Here is a 20,946-nt window from a genome sequence, read left to right as displayed (position 1 = left end):
AAGTCTGTTGAAAGGAAGTGGAAGAATTTTAAAAAGAGCACCCCAAACTATTAGAGTAGGATAGTAAATTATTTTTTGAAAGTCATAACTATTTCAAAGAAACTATTAATATACAAATTCATTCGAAAATTATACATAAAATATATAACTGGTAAATTCATATCATTTCCACTTGTTACACTAGCGCTATTTTGGCGAGTCTTCGTATTATAATTTGCTGTATATATAAGATAATTTCTTAAATGAAAGGCAAACATTGCAATGGCAGTGAAATAGAGCTTCTTAGTTTTTTTAACAAGTTAAAAAACATTTTCATTGGTCCCTGGAAATTGGCCTGGTCAAAATAGCCATCCGTTTTCTGGATATTATACCTGGTCGCTTGATCTGATTTGACTTAAAATATCTATATCTCACCTCTATATAGTTATTCGAAGAATATAATAAGACTGGTATGTCAAATTGTAACGCTGAAAATTAGTGCCAGTGCATAATAGCAATTTGTATAACAAGGGAGGAGGAGTAATATTTCAAGGGAACAAAAGGCATTTTACTCCCATATTATACATGTAATTTTTCTGCCTTCTTCAAATAGCAAGTCATTTTTAAATAATTTATTAAAGAACTAAAAGTAAGAAGTAAGTATAACTTACAGGTACGCTATTTTCATTCTTGCATTTCACATATTTTTAATTTTTGGTAATGATTTATACTAATGTTGAACGTACAATTTTGAGTAGTTATTATTTGAATACCTCTGAAAGCTAGAGCTGGAACCAACGCAGTTTTCGTGATATTTTCATTAACAACATTATTATTCAGCTGGTATCCCCCTGAAGTTCTCATAATTGGCTGATTACAATCAATTCCATTAACTTCATCGACTCCCATAATTTGGTTCGAAATTATTCGCTTTTTTCTAAAAGATTGCTGCACACATCCTTCAGCAATATTCGTAGACTCCCAACCTTCATCTTGCATGAAAGCAAGAATGTTTTCTCCAGAATTTGTAAGTGAAATTGCTGAGGTTGTTCTGAAACTATGCCCGGTATAATTAATGGCACGATGGTCATGGGTCCACCCAGTTCATTGATTATTTACCCAATAGACCGTACTGTCCGTTCTCTTGCTCGTTCCTAGCGTATGAAGAGAAAGATCTACCATTACTGAAAATGCAGAACCCTTACATGGCGAGGATTCTTTAACAAATAAATATTATGACCAAGGAGAATCAACGGCAGTTAATAAGAATATACAAAAACAAAGTGAAGCTACACTCTTGAAGAAAATTTTAACAGAGCAGAATTCTCTTGGAGACAAGGCACTTAATGCTGCCATTCTGACTAGTACTCCTTACATGGATGAGCTGGAAAAAAATATAAAAAATTACGGTAAAAAATAGCTTCTAAAAAAGACAAAAAAAAGTAAAGCAAGCAAACACACAAGCCAGACCCGATATAGAATGTGTTCTAACTGCAAAAAATGGGCTCATGATACATGTGCCGGGGTGGAAAATGAAGATGAGTATTTTATTAGTGTTTTGTGTTTAGCGTTGGACTGAATGTTTTTATTTTTGATATTTATAAACTAATTATACCCTTACTTAATTTTTTTTCTCGAATACGTGTTTTCTATATTGTTGTTAAAATGGTTCCCTAGGTCGGCCCTGTCTAGCTACTATGGAATTTTAAAAATTCGGCGAATTCGCGCGGAGTCTTCAACATTTTTTATAAATGGCGGATGGGCCTTTGATGTTTTATTTTAGGACTTATTATTATTCACAGTATTTCTCTTAGATAATTTGTGGAAATGTCTTATTTATTTTTTTTTGTTTCTTTTTGTAGAATTTTATTTAAGCATATAAGTGATTTATGTAAACGCAGTTAGTTTAGTTTTGAATAAATAGTCGTAGTGAAAAGGACGAATTGGTGAAAATAATCGCAAATTAATTATTTAAGTGATATGATTATTAAATAAATTATTAAAAGTTAAGTTTATTGTATAATGTGTGAATAAATTAAGAACTTAAGAAACAGTTTTTATTAATTTACCCCATTAATAGAATGAGGGTGAATAAATACGAAAAACATTACATCGTGGTTCCATAATTTTTACTTATGATTGGACATGAAGATTTTGTTAATTTTTCTTGTTAAAATTAATAGAAAGTGTAAGTTGTGACACAATGGTTATTGCCTATCCTATTTCACCGCTTTATAACTTACCACTTCCAAAATTAAAAAGAAAATTAATTGAGTTAGTATTATCGGTACACAGGTTATGTACTTGAATGAAGCAGTTTTTAAAACGACAATTTCTCGTTTTTAGCACGACAATTTTCTCGTTTTTAGCACGACAATTTTCTCGTTTTTAGCACAAATTCAAAAACTATTAAATAGTTAATAATCCAATTTTCTACACTCCCCTAGTATTCTGATACTCCTTTTTAAAATTTCAACTATTTTCAGATTCCCCAATTTCATAAATGTCAAATTTAGGGAAATTGAATCGTCAAAACGTCCCAAGTTCTCTGTATATCAAATTTTATTTGGGTTTTCCTAGCCATGATTTTTTTGTATCTTATTGTTTCATCTATCGTCTTTCTTTTTGGCATTGGTGCTCGACTTTATTCTGGATACAGGATGTTTGAGATATTTGATTATCTTTCAATCTTACTCAAATAACTATTTCATTGTTTTTCTCCGTAGCTCTTTCCGTTTTCAATATTTTGCTGACTTTTCTTCCATTTTTGTGACTATACCTCATTAATAACTACCTGGTTTCTAACATAATTTTTTCCCGAAAACTCGAATAAAAATCTGTTTTTCAAAAGGAAACAGTTGAATCATTTTTTTGTAACAATTAGGAACGTATCCAGGGTAAAAACAAAAAGGTGCTTAATGCAATATCGATTTTAGAGTCTCCATGAGAAATTGCAAAAAATTAAAAACGTGGTCTTACAATGAAAAAATTCTATATTCCAGATAATAATTTATTTATAATCTAATAACAAAAATAAAGTATATATAAAACTTGTACAAAATAAACTCATATAAATAAGATTAGATAATTTTATATTAATATAACATACTCAATCCATATTTACAGATTATATTCATTAAAAAAACAAAATAATAATAGTAACATAACAAAATAAACAATTGAATAAACTGTTTACACTACCTAACCACCAACACTGTCTAACGCGCGTTTCTATAACCAAACTGAGTTCACCTTAAGTCTCCGAAGACGATAATTTGGTTATCGAAACGCGCATCAGATAGTGTAATTGTGAGTGGTGATGTAAACAGTGTATTCAGTATGAATATCGCCAACGGTTCCAGTAATTTCAACTTAAAATACATAATTGTCGATTTGAATGCTAGGTTCATTAGATATCCTTATATACCAGTGATTTTCAAAAAATCCTTCCAACTTTTCTGCTTCGAATTACCGAACACGTTTAATCAAATAATGGGGAAAAAATATCTATCACAACATAAATTTGATAAAAAAACTGCACATCTTAAGCCGTTTATTGGTACAGTTTTTCAGTGCCTTCAGAGGTATAAAGCTATGTTCTTGGTAAACATAAATATGAGGAGTAAAAATTCAAAAGGAATATTATACAAAATCAACATTTTTCGCTTCTAGATGGAGATACATACAAGTTGCGTTTTAATTCGATCAACTACTGCTAATCACTAAAATGGATCTTTATCCCCTTTAAAATCTATGTCAAAAAGTCACTATTAGATGAATTATTATCCATAGAAATATTATTTCAAATGGAATTTCATTTAAACGTGCGATTTGGTTCAGACCGTACTCTATCCACTCTAGTTTTTACAATGAGAAATCAGATGTAGGTGTAAAAAATTTTTATCCACACACGTATGTTATTCACTTCATTGTTGTCTAAAACTTTTTAGCGGATTTCGTGAAATATACACCCCTCAAAAATGATCGCATCACAGGTATTTTAGGATATTTTAAATACTTAATTTTAGTTTTTTGGGGACAATCTGTATATGTATCTAATAAAATTGCTTGTTTCTTATCATGAGCAAAAAATAGACCAATTTCTTACAAATTTTTTTGGAAGCAAAAATGCTCGAGTAAATCATTTCTGTCTTGGAGAATGCATTGAGATGGAGAACTTTCTAAGTAAATTGTGTTATTGTATAGTGAAAATTTAAATTTATTTTGTTATTAATGGATGTGCCTCATCGTCTAACAAGACATATGACGAAGGTAGAAGCCGCTAGAATCATCGCGCTCATACAAGATTGCCGCAGTCAAAGATACGTCACCGGGGTAAATGGAACACCATCTCCAGAGTTGTTATTCGCTACCAAGAAACAGGGCAGCTAACCAGAAGATCCGAACAAGGCCGCGGAAGGGTAACTTCGGTAGTAGATGACCGTTACTTGAGGTTAACGGCGTTAAGAATTAGGCATACCACCGCTCGAAAACTGCAAACAGATCTGTTGACTGCTCGTAATGTCCGAATAAGCCCACAAACAATTCGAAATAGGCCGAGAGAAGCAGATATACGATCCAGACTGCCAGCTAGAGGTCCACGTCTTACCAGAGAACATCGAGTAGCAACATTGGAATTTGCTCGAGAACACGCAAGTAGGAATATTCAAGATTGATCCAATATTTTATTCACGGATGAATCAAGATTTTGTCTGTATTCATCAGATAGGCGCGTACTAGTATATAGGCGACGTGGTGAACGGCACGATCAGGTTAATTTTTGTCAAACTGAAAGCTTTGGTGGTGGCTCTATCATGGTTTGGGAAGGAATTTCTTTCGAGGGTCGCACGGAGTTAGTATCAGTGAATGATTGAAGACTAAATGCTGACAGGTACATAATCAATATCCTAGAACCCCATGTAGTGCCCTATATGCCTCATATCGGTGACAACTTTGTGCTAATGCACGATAATGCTCGTCCACACGCTGCTAGAGTGATTCAGCAGTACTTAGAATAGGTCGAGATACCCACCCTGAATTGGCCTGCACGTAGCCTGGGCCTTAACCCAATAGAGCATGTCTGGACCATCTAGGCCACCAATATCCGGTACCAATAAGAACAAATGTTCCTTTTAACTTCTGGGAAAACATGCCGAATATACGTCCAGAATCTGTTTAGAAGCCTTCCAAGACGAATGGAAGCTGTAATTAGAGCGAGGGGCGGCAACACACGCTATTAGAAATTCATTGGATAATTTTAGTTTAAGCACCGTTAATTTTTTTGTATAAATGTTTTGTACAATTTTTTTGATACTTTCTATGTTTTGGTAAAAAAAACTTTTTGTCCTATGTAGATTAAACTCATAGAAAATAAATGTTGCGTATCTATTGATGTTTTAATTCGTAATAATAATAAAATTCGAAAAACAGGCAACACATTTAAAATAATTAAAAAATAATGAGTGATGCGATCATTTTATTTTTTAAGTGGCAAGTTATGGAATTTGAAGGAGTTGTAGTCAGTTCGCTCTACTTCCACATTATAAATTAAAAATTTATCCATTTTTCTTAATAATAGTTTAAAAAATTATTTATCTCATTTGAGATACTATCCTATCTTATATAACCCCTTTAATCATACTTGAAACAAATAAGTATTCCACCTGCTCATTACCACTTAAAACAAAAGCCCTATTTTTTCACTAAAGTAAAATTTGAATTTTTGCTCCTCGTATGTCTTTTACTGGAAATAAAACATAATTAACTTGAATACGCCCTATCCAATAGAATGAATTGGAAATTTTACGCAGGAAAGTTGCCTGAAGTGGCAGACAAGCAAGCAAAATGCTAGAAACTTGCTAATTTGAAAAAATCTAGTAACAAATATTTACCCACTAAATTAGACAAAAAAGTAAAAAAATATAATACCCAATGGCTATTGGGTTTTACATTTTTGAAATATATAAAAACATTTTATGTATAACAATATTTTAATCCAACTAAATAATTTATTTCGAATGGCTTACAATTATTCATAAATATCACACGATTTTTTTAAAAGTTGGAACTTTAATACGGCTTAGGTAGCAAAAACTGACGATTCTGTGGGAAGAAGATGAAAATCTGCTGTATCTATTTCTAAAAAACTTTGAATTAAAAACCTTTAAGAGCAAAGAACTAAACTCCTCAAAACCATCACAGATTCTGGAGTTGATCAGATCTCTAGAAATGAAAGACAAACTGCAAGAGGTCACAATAAACCTTAAGGTTACAGTGTAATCAAAGCCCTATATTCCATGACCAATATTCTAGTTTTCTAAACAAATTTAACTGATGAAGTTTAATTATATTCGAGGACTATCGATACAAATACAAATTACCAGATCAACGAATGAAAAATACCTGAGACTGCACTTTTATTGCGTACTGAATTACAAATGGAAAAAAAACAAATAGATTATTATATATTATATTCATTGTTTAATCAGAAACTATGTCAATAAAGAAAAAAGTATACTAAATTATGGGAATGTAGAAGCAAATTCAATATCTCAATAATTCAACAAGCGTCACAAAATCATCCCCTCATTTTTGATACCTCTAGTGAATTACAAAAAAGATATGATAAATCATGATATTAAACTGTTCAAGTCACAGTCTATGAAAAAGACACAAATACTACTAAAAAATGTAGGGCCACACTTACTAATCCCCTATTTAATAAACAAATAAATTATTGAGACCATGGAACTAAGATAGAATAGAGCAGCACTTATTGTTGAAACTTCCTAGTCAAAATACTATTTCAATCAAATAGTTATTATTCATCAAACAATGAAAATAAAAAAAATTGATTCAATTAATTCTTTTGATATCAGAACCTTTTAATAGGAAAATGTTCATGTAAAAGAAAGAGCTCCAAAAGAAAGGGAAACCAAAAAAAATTCAACGCTCCTTAAGTTTTTTTCAGTAATTTATTCGAAAAAGATTTTGATTTAAGATAAGCCTGTAGAAGTACGAAGATCTAACCTTGAAGTCAGCACAGATACTCTCGGATTGGAAGGCTGTTGATGCAATGTACTGTAACCCCTGAATAAATCTATCTATCTAACTAATTAATAGTTTCATATCACTAGAAGATTATACATTTAAAAACAATTAGTTACTAACTCAATCCCCATATTCTGAATATCAAGAAAAATTTTATAATACAAAATAAGCTTGAGCTAAATAGAGTTATAACCACTATGTTACATATAAAAATCTAAGAAAAGTGGAATAGATGAAGGAGGTTTTGCTAACGTAGAAATAATTATAAAAGCAGCAAAAAGAAATTTAAACATTGAAACCTGCAATGGAAAAAAGGGCTTGAAAATTAGTAAAACTTAATACAAAATATTGGTAATAGAAAATGCTAATCAATATAGAAATTGAAATAAATAATATGGAAACAGAAAAACGATATAGATGTTTAAAGAAACAGGAAAATATAATACAAACAACGGACATAAAATACTTCAAAATCCATAAGGAGCGAGTAGAAAGGAAAAAATATGATAATAAGAGAAGAATGCCAATATTGAACTTTATAGAGCAACCATAACTAAGCTTTTGAAGATATATTCAAAGAATTATAAAGTTAGAAGAATATATGAAGTAAAAATACAAATGAAAAGAGATCAAAAGACAAACATGGGTCAAATTCTACAAGACGAAGAGAAAGGAAGGGAGCGAAAACGTAAGTGAAAAACGGAAGGAAATGTTCATGTAAGAGGATTAAATGTAAGCCTGACACCTTAAGGTATATAATAAATAAATATAGTGGGCCACTCTGTATATTTACACTGACATTTGGTATCTGATACCACCTATATTTTTTGTTAAAACAAAGGAAAAATGCATACAAATCACATATCACAGAAAAATATTACAATAACTTTCCAAATAGTTAGTTTTAAAAATGACAGTTCTGGTAACTTTCAAAATTTTCAATAATCTTTCAGTTAATTAAATAACAATCAACTTTATCCATAAAAATAAAAAAAACTTTACAAACCAAATGATTTTTTATTGATAAATCATGATTGAAACGGAGATAACACGATTGCAGTCTGCAGTACCGCTAATAACAGATATATGCCCACGGTATATTAGAATTTATTTTTTTTTTAATTTTCATCTAATGATACTGTTTACTGCCACTCATACCATCACACACAATTACATTGTCTGAAAATTAATTTGTTCTACATATTTATCCACCTTTTTATGCGGGAAAACCGATTTCTTAACGGTTCTCAAACTTTTTTTCGCGCTCCCTGGTATCAATGTCTACCCTAGAGCTCGGTAGGAAAATTCGCATCCAATAACCTTATTGCATTGTCTGTTTAAAGTATTAATTCAACACATCATAAAACCCACTAAAAATATAAGAAGCATCTAGAAGTGTTGCATAAAAATTATGTAAATAAATCTCGTGTGAATTTTGTAAGGAAAAATTGAAATTATCCACAAAAACAAATGTTAAACTTCAATGAAGTTCTAATAATAAATGAGAATACTCTCTGGTATCAAACAAAGTTGGTTTACAACTTATCTAAATGTTGATATAACTGCGTTGCAATCACATCAACAACGAATTCTTCGAAGGATCACTGAATCTTCAGCATCGCAAGACTAGGTGATAGTACAGACTTTTCCCAGGACTGGCCCCATTCAGTGCATACCTCTACAAATGAGAAGCATCCCAAGTACGACCAACAGCAGAGGATTGTCGAGGATCATTCACTCCACTTGTTTGTTCAGCAGACGGAGCATTGCTAGAAAAATTTTGTGCATTATAAAGAGAACAGTTGCTACACCCACTGTAAAGTGGAGAATGCTAGTTTCGCAGGTGTAGAATGGATCCGTATAAGTATTCAAAGCGCGATATTGAAGGCGGTCTCTCTTGGACTCACATTAAAGAGGAGTGCAGCATTTTCACTACTTTTGAGCAGTGATATTTACATACTTTGCTGGGATATTTGTAATGCCATTTTAGGTGATATAAGGTTTTTATTTTAATATTTGCTTAAATAAAAATGCCCCCTAAAAGAAAACACAAGAAATTGTCCATAAAACAAAAAAGTGAAATTATTGAAAGACTTAACAAGAGAGAAAGGAAAAAGTTGGCCGCTGAGTATGGGGTTGGAAGATCTGCAATCTGTGACATAAAACAAAAAAAGTCTAAAATCGACAGGTAGGATTAATTTTAAAACAATTTTAGTGCTTTTCTTTGTACAACTGGTTTCTAAAAATTTGCATACGATCTGAAAATGAATTATATTCTTTTGAGCAGTCTAAACTCATCATCAATGTGACTTGAAGACTTTTGACACATTTTACAAATTTAAATCAATTTTATGTCAGATTGTCAAGAATAATCATTGATTAACACTCTATGGTCACTAAACATCTGACCAATATTTTATTATAAAATATAATACTAAGATATTAGTTGCACTAAAATATACTGCTCAAAGATGTGTAAAGTAAGCGAAAATTACAAATTATTTCAGAAATTAATACACACCATATTCTTACTTTTTTATACATATATTTTCCAATGTTACTTATTCGTGATTAGTGTTTTTTGCGTTTCATAATAAAGATTTTGATAAAAAACAACTGCTTCGGTTTTTATTAGTTCAAATTATCGAGTCTGCACCATTTATATTTATAAAAAAAATTCCTTTTTCAATTGTTTGCTATATAACTGACTCCAGTAATGATTTCCAAATGATTTGTTACATTTAATTCTATAATGTATAAATTGTGTCTATGGAGCTAAAGTCTTTGTCTGCTAAATTATCTGGACGAATATTAAAAAGCATAACATCAAAATGCATGAGCTTTGCAATAAGAACAATTTTGCCAATAATGAAATTCATAAAAATTAGGAGGCAGTAGTTAACTCTGGAAAAATCAGATAACTGAAATCAAGCTCATGTTCTTTTGTTCTATGCATGAAAATATGGGTACTAAACATCAATATTCACCATTTTATGCTTCATCGAGATAATTGTCACACAGTATAGGGGTCAAATTTATCTTTGAATGAAAGAAATGTAAATAGAAATATTTTTGAGGGACAAGGGTAACAAACATTCAACAGATTTCTTAAATTCAAGTTCTCTTATTTTTTTGGAAAAATTAACTTGTCTGTCTTCAGCTATAAGAAAAAGACATAAATATAACAGATATACTCTGTAAGAAAACACAATTTTAACAAAAGAAATTGAAAGAAAACAGTTCTGAAATGTTTCCCTATTGAAAGATAATCACAATGCTGTAGTTTTAAATATGTCTTAACACATACTAGTATAACCATATTGTTAGTCCTTCGAAATGTATTTTTTTTTCATCAGTATCATTTTACTTGCAATTTGTACTTCAATCCCCTAATCTAAATGTATCCTCCATGGTAAATTTAATAAGTACGTAAGACAAATCTATTCAAATTTACCTGTCAGACTGTGTAAATGTGAGTAATAGTAGATATGTGAATATCAACACCTGTTCCAAAAATTCCAACTCAGTTCAATTTTTAGTTGTGAATTTGCCAAATGAATATCGACAACTGCAATTCCGACCATAAACGTGTTATGACATTATCCCAATTTTTTTCATTAAACAAAATTTAACTGTAAAAAAATTTGTATCTTATTAAGAATATCAACACACCACAAATTACCTATCTGTAATTAGCGTGAAAAATATCCAGTTCACGCACATTTCACTCTTGTCAATGGTGAAGTTACCAACTAACACTTGGTCTATTGCTTCAAATAATCAAATAAAATACATAAATGATTAAAGTACTCGATGCAATTTTCTAAAAGCCCTCTGATTATTTATAACTTATACAGCATAAAAAATCTATCCTTTCTAACTAGTTTCAATTATCCCTTGACTATCTATTAAGCTGCCTAATCCATCTGTACCAAACAAATTATGATGTTCCATAAATTGTGTAATCTCTGGATTATCAAATACTCCATTCTCCATAAACTCATCCACCAGAGGATGATTTATCAACTCTTGATTTTCAACCATCTCTTGGCTTTCAGCATGTTCATCTGTTAATTGATGAGCAACCATTGGTTGTTCTTCATTATTAATGTCCACACTAGCTCGTAATGCCCTAATTTCTTTAACAAGCTCATAAACAGTAATATCACTTTTACAATCGGCGACTTCTATACCAACACTATCGTGATTTTTTTTTATGTGTGATTTTAAAGGGTAAGGAGATACATTTGAATAAGAACAAGAAGGGCACTGTAACAGTTTAGGACTATGAGTAAATACATGTTTCCTATAGTTACTACGGTCTTTACATTGATAGGAACAAAATTCACAGTTAAATGTCGATAGCACAGTCTCTTCATGTTTCAGCATGTGTCTATTGAAGTTGTACTCTGAACTGATCACCATGTCACAAATATTACAAGTAAACGATCGTGGGCGGTTATTAGAATTGCCTTGTTCGTGATTCTTGCGAATGTGACGTCGCAAACAAGCCTTATCGGTGCTTCTGTATGTACAAAATTCGCAAACAAACCACACTGCCCTAGTATGCATAGTGTTAATGTGTTTGCTAAGCGCATATCCTCGGTTCGTGATGTGCGGACAGTGAGGACATTTGTGCACATGTTTGGAAGTCATTTTACCAGTCTTACATTTTCTTTTGTGTTCTTCAAATAGAGATACTGATGTAGTTAGATACATACAACTACAATTGTAGATCTTAGTGATCTGATTAGGTATCGTTTCTCCATTTTCTGAATTGTGTTCAGGGTTCATTTTATCTTCTTTTTGTGATTTTCTAAAAAATAAAAATATTTTCAAACACTAAAAAACGAACAATAATCAGAACTAAAAGAAATGAAAGAATAATGTTATTGTATTGTAACAAAATTAGCCTGCCAAAAAAATTATTATAAATTAATAAAAATACATATCAAAAATTAAACAAAATATTCGATACTCAGTTTAATATTTAAATCAGAATACCAGATTTCTAATTGCCTCCTGACCAAAGGTGGGGACAGTAAGGCTCTGGCCTACAATCTCTTTTCCATGTAAAAAGCAAGCACAAGAGGGTAAACCCTATTACACTTAGTAGTTCGAGTAGTTCCTACCGTGACAATATGGCTGTGGATATTAATCTTGAACTTCTGTAGGTTGTGGTGTTTGGGAAAAACATGCCTTGGTAGCTGATTCCACAAGCTTGTGCTAGGCGGAATTACGTTGGACAGCTCTGAAGAGCATCTGCCATAATAGTATCGGCAAAACAGAGTCAGGTCAACGACCTTTCTTCTGTGCTCTAAGCTGTCCAACTTCCTTGGGACAGCATTTGGAAATTATAAAAGGAAAAGAGAGTTTGTGTTATATTGTGTTTAAAATGGATTCCCATTCTCTATGCCTTCATGATGCCAAAAACTAAAATATACCTTGTTTTATAACACATTTCAGAACCTTTTGCTTTTGAGAAAACAGATAAGAATTCAGTAAAACAGATTACAATGAGAAAGGAGAAAAATACCATGATTCTATTGATGATAAACTTATATGGATAGTTCAAATGGATATAATCTCCCATCATCAATTTTAGAATTATTATATTATGGAATATTAATATTTCGTGACTTATCCTGACAAAAATGAAAAAAGTGCTCACCACTTTTCTCAATGTAAGATAAACTATATACTTACATTGTATCTTCTTCTGTATCTCCCTCGGTTCCAGTACTATGAGAATTGTGATTAGATATAGATGATTTCTCTGTATCTTCTTTAATAGGTAAAATAAGTTTACTTCTTGGTATTCTCACTATCAACCTTGCCTTACTCTCAATGGGATGAATATAAAGTTCATTTTTGGTCTTTTTATTATTGTTTTTGTAAACTCTAACTACTTTATTACCATTACTTTCTTTGTTCATTGCACTATTAGTGGTAGCCTTATTAGAAGCAGTTTCCATTGAGTTATTTGAAGAAGCTAGATTGTTATTAATTGGAATGAGTACATGTGGCTTGTTAGACATTCTTTGGTCATATTCCAAACTCTTAACTACTTCAGGAGGGGCCAAACCTGTGGATGGTGTTCTTATAATTTGTGGTAAATTCCCTGCATCTGTTACACAAATATTAGGAGAAGGTACCTGTTAACATATTTTTAGTAGTTAGTTGTAAAAATAGAGATAACAAAACACATAGAAAAATTAGAAAATTTTGAACACAAATAAAAATATACAGAAGTAGAAAAAGGGAAGTAGAAGCAATTAAGTCCAAATGCGGATAAAACAAAATACTATACACTACATAAACAAGTTAGAAAAAATAAATGAAGAACAACAAAAAATAATGAGAGAAGATGTAGAAGAAGCCATAAAAAACATCATAAAACGAGAAGCAAGTAGATAAGAAGGAATAGCATAAGAGATTATTATCTAAGTATCATGGGAAACACATAAAATGCAGAGGGAATGAGAAAATAATCTAATAGTAGCTATAATTACACAAATTGAAAAATCTACACAAAAATTATAGAATAAATACTGAAACACTGTTTGGAGCTAAACATAGAACTACAGGCAGATTTTAGTCAGAAAATGATTTGCACATAAATAATAAGAAGTTCAACAGAAAGTAGAATAGAAAAGGGGAAAAAGATAAGTGTTTATTATTTGAACTGAGCCTTTAATAAGGTCGTTAGAAAGAAATATGTGTACAACAGGAATTGAAAATATCTAGATCAATACAGGTAGTAAGCACAAATAAAATAGTTATGGAACAAGTATAAATTAAAGCAAAAACATTAGGGACAGTCTAAAACCATTACTGTTCCTAATCATTATGGAAAAGATAGATAGAGAACACAAAACCCCAATATAAACACATGAGAACTATTCATTGGATAAAACAGGGATGGCCAAGCCGCTGGCTGCATGCAGCCTTTAGATAATTTTACAGCCTGCGAAATTTATCAAACATGTACAAAAAAAAGTTATTTCTCTGCCAAAAGAATACTATGGAATGCCAGCACAACGGGGAATGCATATTATTAACAAAGTTATCACAAGAAAAGTAATAATTCTGATCTAATCTGAAAAAAACATATTATACAAGTAGATACTAATTTAAGCAAATTATATAGTTAAAAATTTTAATTTCAAAAATTACAGCAAACAGATTATGACTGATTCACCATGTTTTAATTTAAATTATTGTATAATAATAATTAATTCTGTTTAGAATTTTTGATATATATATATATATATATATATATATATATATATATATATATATATATATATATATATATATATAATTAACTTTTGTTTTGGCCCTCATTAATAGAGAGAAAGAGTAATGTGAGAAGACAGGAACATGGATGCAGAAACAGCTAACCACTCAAATAAATCAACAAAAATTTACAATGCATTGAATAAAACAATACCAGGATACAAAAAATATAGATATAGATGTGATAAGACAATATAAAGAATAAAATCCTTACAACAGTAACAAAACAAGAATCATTAATAGAAAACATGAACAATAAATAGCTGAATGGGTGTATAAAAATATTAGCAAGTAAATAATGGAGACTAAATGAAGGAACTGGGAGCAAAAGAGGTTAAACATTTGAAGGATTTGAGAAAGGTAGCAAAATACAGAAGTCAGTGGAAGCAATGGATACAAGATGGACAGGAACCCTCATCTGACACCTGTAAAGGTAAAAAGAAGCATAATACTATTTGTCTTCAGGTTTAAAGCATATATGTCCTTATTCTTATATACTGTAAAGTTTATGCAAATACAGAAGTAAAAGATGAAACACTCTTATAACAATTTCAAGCAATGGTGCTTGATTCACTTATTGAAAACCCTAATCTACAGATTTCATTAGTTTTTTAAATATGTAAATGAAAATTAGTATAACTATCTTTTTTCACTTACCAAAGACTATTATCTCACAAGTGGATTTCAATAAATCTTTTAATTAATCAATATATAATAACATACCTGTTGGAAATTAGAAACTGGTACTGGTATGCTTGTAAGGGTCTGACCTCCTTCAATAAGCTGTAATGGAGGTGGTGGTGGTCTAGGATTCTGTAGAGCAATTGCCAATTTACTCTTCTCTATTTGATTTCTCATTTCTGCTTGTTGCTTGTGAATCTTATTAATTCCAACTAAATCTCGAACAACTGAACCAAGATTTATTGGATTTTGATCAGACAAATTGTACCTTTGTATATAGGTGCGAATAATATTTTCCGTATTGATGCACCTTTCTTTAAAATTATGAACTTGAATCAAAGTTTGTATGCAGGGAAAGCAGACAATGGGGTTAGAAGATACATATATATCCTAAAAATGTAGTAACATATTAATTTGCACTTTTACAATAATATAAATATTGAATATACTTAAACAATGATTTCAGATTGATAAAATCTTACCAATTCAGGGACACAGCACATCAACATATCCCGCAAATTTCCTGTTGCATCGTCAACGTATCCAAAACTTTGAGTTGAGTGTTCGACAATTTTCAAACAAGCTCTACATACAAACTGATTTTCGTAAATCATCTCCTCCATAATTAGGAATAAATAAATTAAACGTAAAGTAACATAAATTAATAAATATTTTGAAATATATTAAACAGTTTTTTTTTTGTTTTCGTACTAGTTAACCTAAACCTATATAATACTGACAGATACATTTCATTTTTACTATCTCTTCGTTAAGAAGTGGTCTGTTTAATGGTTTGTATACTGTAACGGTCACAACATATCAATATTAAATAAGGATGTTTCCTGAATTTGTAGGAAGATCACAAGTTTTGTTTACTGAATCAAATTATGGATATAATCATTATATATTGCAAAATAATTCTGACATATCCGTTTGTTGTGGACGGTAAGGTGGTATCCAAAAAGACCATGCTTTAACGATGAGAAGATGAGAATGGAACGAAACTGTCAATAATACATAGATATTTACACAGATAAATCTGATATTAATAAGAAAATAGTTGTGAAATTCATGATGTGTGGTTTTTTCAACACAAGAATTCACGTGATAGTTTCATGGATTGTCGCAATTTCGAATTTTTATTGACATGAATAATTTCAACTGATAATTTGAATATGTATTTTATGTAAGGCATCTACCTATATTTTGACTTATTTAAGAGTATTTCTGATACCTCTTAGAACAAAACTGTAATCAAATACTAAAAAGTAAAATGGAAATAATTTCTAGTATAATGCATGTAGTGCAATTCAAGGTGTCAGATACCCTGCGACCCAAAGTATTTATTGTGCCCTCTTGTCCCACTGTGACACTAGGGATACTCAGTAGTTATAGCTGATCTATTAATTCCACTCCTCTCAGAAAGTTCAGAATGTGGGATGGTTTTAGCCAACAAAGATTTTCAATTTCTATTTCATACACCTAGGTAGAGTTTTCTACATTGCATCCTCTACTAAGCCTAACATCTTCGGGTACCCATTGAGGTGGCAATGTCCCAACAAGACTCCTTTAAGTTGTTACATGCAATAGAATTTTTTTGGTTATAGTTTCTCAAGAGTACCTTTGCCTGTCTCAGCCCCTCTAGATTATTCCACTTAATGTTTTTTATGTACATACTTTTCTTGTCTTTTATTTAATGTATTGTAACCTATTTTACAGAAGGTAACGGCCCTATGAAGGGCTAATTCATCCCTACTTTAGCAAGTCTGTTTGTGATATCGTTTCCTTCAACTTCAATGTGTTCTGGAACTTTTTGGAGAATTTTTAATATAATTCTAAATACTGTTTCCATAGTAGGAAAAAATAAAATTTTCAAGAAATAATTTTGATCAGCTTATTAGTATTACTTAGGTTTAAAATGCAGTATAGATAGTTAATAATCAGGATATATTTTATGGATTTGATCTAAACTCTTTTGTCTTTGCTTTTGCACAATAATATTTCAAGTAATTTCAATTTACAGAAATGAATCCACCCAATCTATAAGCTTCATAGAAAATTAATCTTTTTTTCATTTTATGCATCGTTTTTATAATTGAATACGAGGGTTGTTACGCAAGTTTTGAGATAGACAAATAAAAAAAAATATTTATAATTGCATATGGCTTTATTGTTTTCTAAAATATTTTCCAGTGAGATACATACACTTTGACATGGATTTGAATCAATTGCTGGAGCATTTTTTTCATTCTGATTGAGGTACCTCTAAAACATGTGCTTTGAACGCATTAACCTCTTCGTCATCCTGTAGCGAAGTGCGAAGTTTGAAGTAGAGTAGTATCAATTATCTGAAATGCGAAAGGAATTTTGCTTACGGATTTGTAAAAAACAAGAGTCCCCTTGTAAAAAAATCATGAAGCTATCATAAATGAAAAGTACTTAATTCCATAACATCAATTTGGATGAAGAGAAAAATATTCAAATATAGATCAGGTTCACAGGATATCTACTATTATTGAGAAAACCTTCGAAGAAAAAAATGTTAGATCTATTTTCTCTTTTGACACAATTTGGCATGAAGGAGTCAAATATAAAATGAGTAGACTACTGCCAAAGCAGTTTCATAATTAGTAAATGACACAATTTGTGTGCTAATAATATTCATTTCATTGAATATCATAATACTTGTCAACCAATTGTTAATTTGTTCATAGTACTTTTCCACATCAATTGAGGTATCCTCAAAACAAATATTTATTTACTTGTTCATGTATTTTCTAATTTTTGCAAATCATCTTCATCTTATCTGGGAGTGACTCTCTTAAATAATATGGTTTACATTTTTATATTGTACATACTATCTACTTTTGGTTTCATATTCAAAGGCATCTGTAACATTGCTTTTATCTTGGTGGTTTGTTTATTTCATAAATGGTTCATGGATTTTTCATTAGTATCAATCTCCAATCAATAGTGAGAGGCCTTTCATATTTTACTGTTATTTGATACATATTTTAACTTACCATTCCCTTCCGTGTCAGCCTAACTCTTCTCGTATTTTTAGCTGTGTAATTATTTTCGTTTGATTAAATTATTTTTAGTGAACACAATACACCAATACTCACAATTACACACTGTCCCAAGTCAGACAGTGTAATTGAGTACTCCGCAGTAAGAATGACGCAGCTCCATAAAAGTCGATTTTGAGAAAATAAAAAAAAACTTTTATACGCCATAGTTTATTAGATACCACTTTTACGTTTTAGACTGCCAAAAGCACGTACCTTAACAATTACAAATACCGAAAATCTTCTAAAAATATAATATTTTAAAGCAAATAAAAAGTTGTTTTTTAATGGATCTACGTCATTCTTGCACCAAAACTTCAAAAAGTGTGCGTGTCTGCAATAATGAAAGAGCTAAAATTACATTTGAACGCAAAATTTGTATATATTTATTACATAAACTTTATTCAACGTTACTCATTAAACAAAAACAATAATAATAAGTCATAGAATCTAATACTATTCAATAGTTTCTTCGTCGTTGGTCATTTCGACGTCACTACCTGTGTTCCCCTGAGCAAAAGTTAATTTTTTCATAGTAATATAGGTCGTTTTTTGGCACGTATTGATTTGCCGGCACCATCACGTTGTCATATTTTACTTTTTTCAATGGCAATTTTTCTTTATACAGTTGATTTGGTGCCGTATTGGTATCTAACGTAGAACGTTGAATATTGAATGTACTATAGATAGGTACATTAGAAGACTCGCTGCACTGGATTCCACTGTTTGCTTCATATAAAATCAGTTTGTATTTGTTTAACGCAAATTTCTGTCTATGCTAGTTGATGACTGTTTTCTTAAAATGTGGCTTTAAATAATTTACAAAGTCAAAAATCATGTTTTGTTCTAGTGGGACCACTTCAAAGTTTCTGCTGCATTTGCCATAATGTGTCATACATTCTTGAGGAGTAAATATTCGTTCGATTTTTCTTAATGCTTTTTCTACAACCCCAAATGGCCTGTCACGTGGCAAGAAGGAGTGGCCAGGTTCAGGATATCGATGAAGAATCGACTGAAACTGTTTAGTTTGGGCCAAAGTGAATAGATATTGTACTAGGCTTCCGTTCTTGTTTTCAGCAGCGCAGTTGTCTAAGAAGATGTACAATGTTTTCCCATCCTTGGACATTATATTTTTTAAATAATGATCTAGGAAGCTAATGGTTTCATTGAGTGTCTTTTTGCCAGTGGTTTAATCATACATGTAAAAATGCGAAATTCCTGTTTTGGCTGAATAAATGCAGAAATTAAAAACCCATAACTGCCTAAGATAAAATGCATCTCCTGAGGGGACTTTAGGTAAAGGTGCATTCTGTTGATGATCAAAGCAGAGTACTTCTACCTCGGGATTATTTTTAGCTTCTTCTCTTTTTTCTTTGAGTGCATCAAAGAATACTTGAGCTCTGCTTACATGAATCTGTTTAGAAGTTTTAATTTGGTTTAATTCTTCATCGGGTAAGGGCAGCTTAAGTTTATTTTCATATTCGTCGCAAGTCTTGCAAGTGACCGTGGGCTGCCAAACGAAATATTAAAATTAGCCTTGAAATATCTAAAGTAGAAGTCATAAGTCACTTTCAGACGGAAAAGATGTTTTTTATCTTTTAGGCCATATATATCAAACATATCTTTTTCATATTTTTCTAGATATAATTCATATAGCTTCTTGACATTTAATTCCGGTGAAAGATACATTTTAGTATTATTTTTTTGACGACTGTAATGAGATGATCTCTTGGGAAAACTGCGAATATGGGTATCTACTTGCTCAACGATTTCTGGGGGGATCATGTTGGGTCTAGTGTGATGCTTTCCACGACCATCCTTAGGAGATGTGATAGCGTCGTTAGATTTTAAGAAAGCTGACAAGCAATCAATTCTTTTAGATGATATACCATGAACCGCACCAAATGCTTTTTTGCATACTCGGTGGGATTTTGAACCAATACGAATCTGGAATTTAAAAAAATGGATTATTTCAGAAAAAAAATTGAAAGGTGAGTAAGTACTTACCATGTATTTATGGGAAACGTTTCGTTGCCGACCATTTCCTGTCTTAGGACGTTTTCTGGTTACTTCTGACGTACTTATTAGGCCTACAAGGTAAGTATCCTGCATTACTTTCTCGCCAATTTTAATAAATTTATTTAAGATCTGCGTTCTCTCCTGTTCATTTAAGTTTTCGAAACATTTAAATTTGCATTTACAGTCTTCGCCAACCACTCTAGGACCGACCATTTTGTTCACACTATTAAGATGTCTTGCTCCAGTAGCCAAAAGTTTCTTTTTCTTATTTCGAACCCACTGCGATTCATTTACAGACTTCCTGTTTGTTTTTCTAACCTCCAAACTATCACTATCACTACTTGATGTGCTACTGTCGGCTGTATCTGCCACATATTCATCACTGGAACCACCACTAAAAGGTTCAGGTTCACTGTCCAATTCCTCTAACATATTACACTTGTTATAAACTCAAAAATAACAACTAAGAATATTATAGTAAAGGTAGAAAACTAACGCAAACAGTTAAACTACTAAAATATCTAATAAACGTCAAAACAAAATGCGATACGCGTTTGGGGCAAGAGCGACGTAGCTCCGGAGCTACGTTTTTCTTGCTCCAAACACAGTATGACGCATCTCCATTATTACATGCTTTAGTATACCCAATCACCATAGCTGCGTCGATCTTGCACCAAACGATAGCTAATATTTTGATAATTGTAAACAGCGCATAACCCCGATTTTCGTTAAAACTGGAGCTGCGTCGTTCTTGCTGCAAAGTCCTCAATTGTGAGTGTTGGTGTAGTGGTAGTATAAACTGTGTGTTCTCCAATGGATCTAGAAATTCCAAGTTAAATTTTTTTTTCTC

The 20,946-nt window shown here is 31.3% G+C and overlaps 1 protein-coding gene across 1 annotated transcript; it reads right to left on the bottom strand.

Annotated features, from left to right (window-relative positions):
- Positions 1-2,975: 2,975 nt before the first annotated feature.
- LOC130447245 (zinc finger and BTB domain-containing protein 11-like) lies at positions 2,976-15,891 on the bottom strand. The gene is made up of 4 exons (XM_056783954.1): positions 15,492-15,891; positions 15,052-15,399; positions 12,736-13,184; positions 2,976-11,845 (listed from the first exon to the last, which is right to left on the bottom strand). Exons 1-4 carry the CDS (start codon positions 15,630-15,632, stop codon positions 10,906-10,908), a joined length of 1,878 nt encoding a protein of 625 aa, XP_056639932.1. The 5' UTR covers positions 15,633-15,891; the 3' UTR covers positions 2,976-10,905.
- Between the last annotated feature and the right edge of the window lie 5,055 nt (positions 15,892-20,946).

The sequence above is a fragment of the Diorhabda sublineata genome, chromosome 8 (genome assembly GCF_026230105.1).
Source record: "Diorhabda sublineata isolate icDioSubl1.1 chromosome 8, icDioSubl1.1, whole genome shotgun sequence".
In the NCBI taxonomy this organism is placed as follows: Eukaryota; Metazoa; Arthropoda; class Insecta; order Coleoptera; family Chrysomelidae; genus Diorhabda; species Diorhabda sublineata.
Note: the sequence above shows the minus strand (reverse complement) of the source record. Positions and strands in the feature narration are given on the sequence as shown.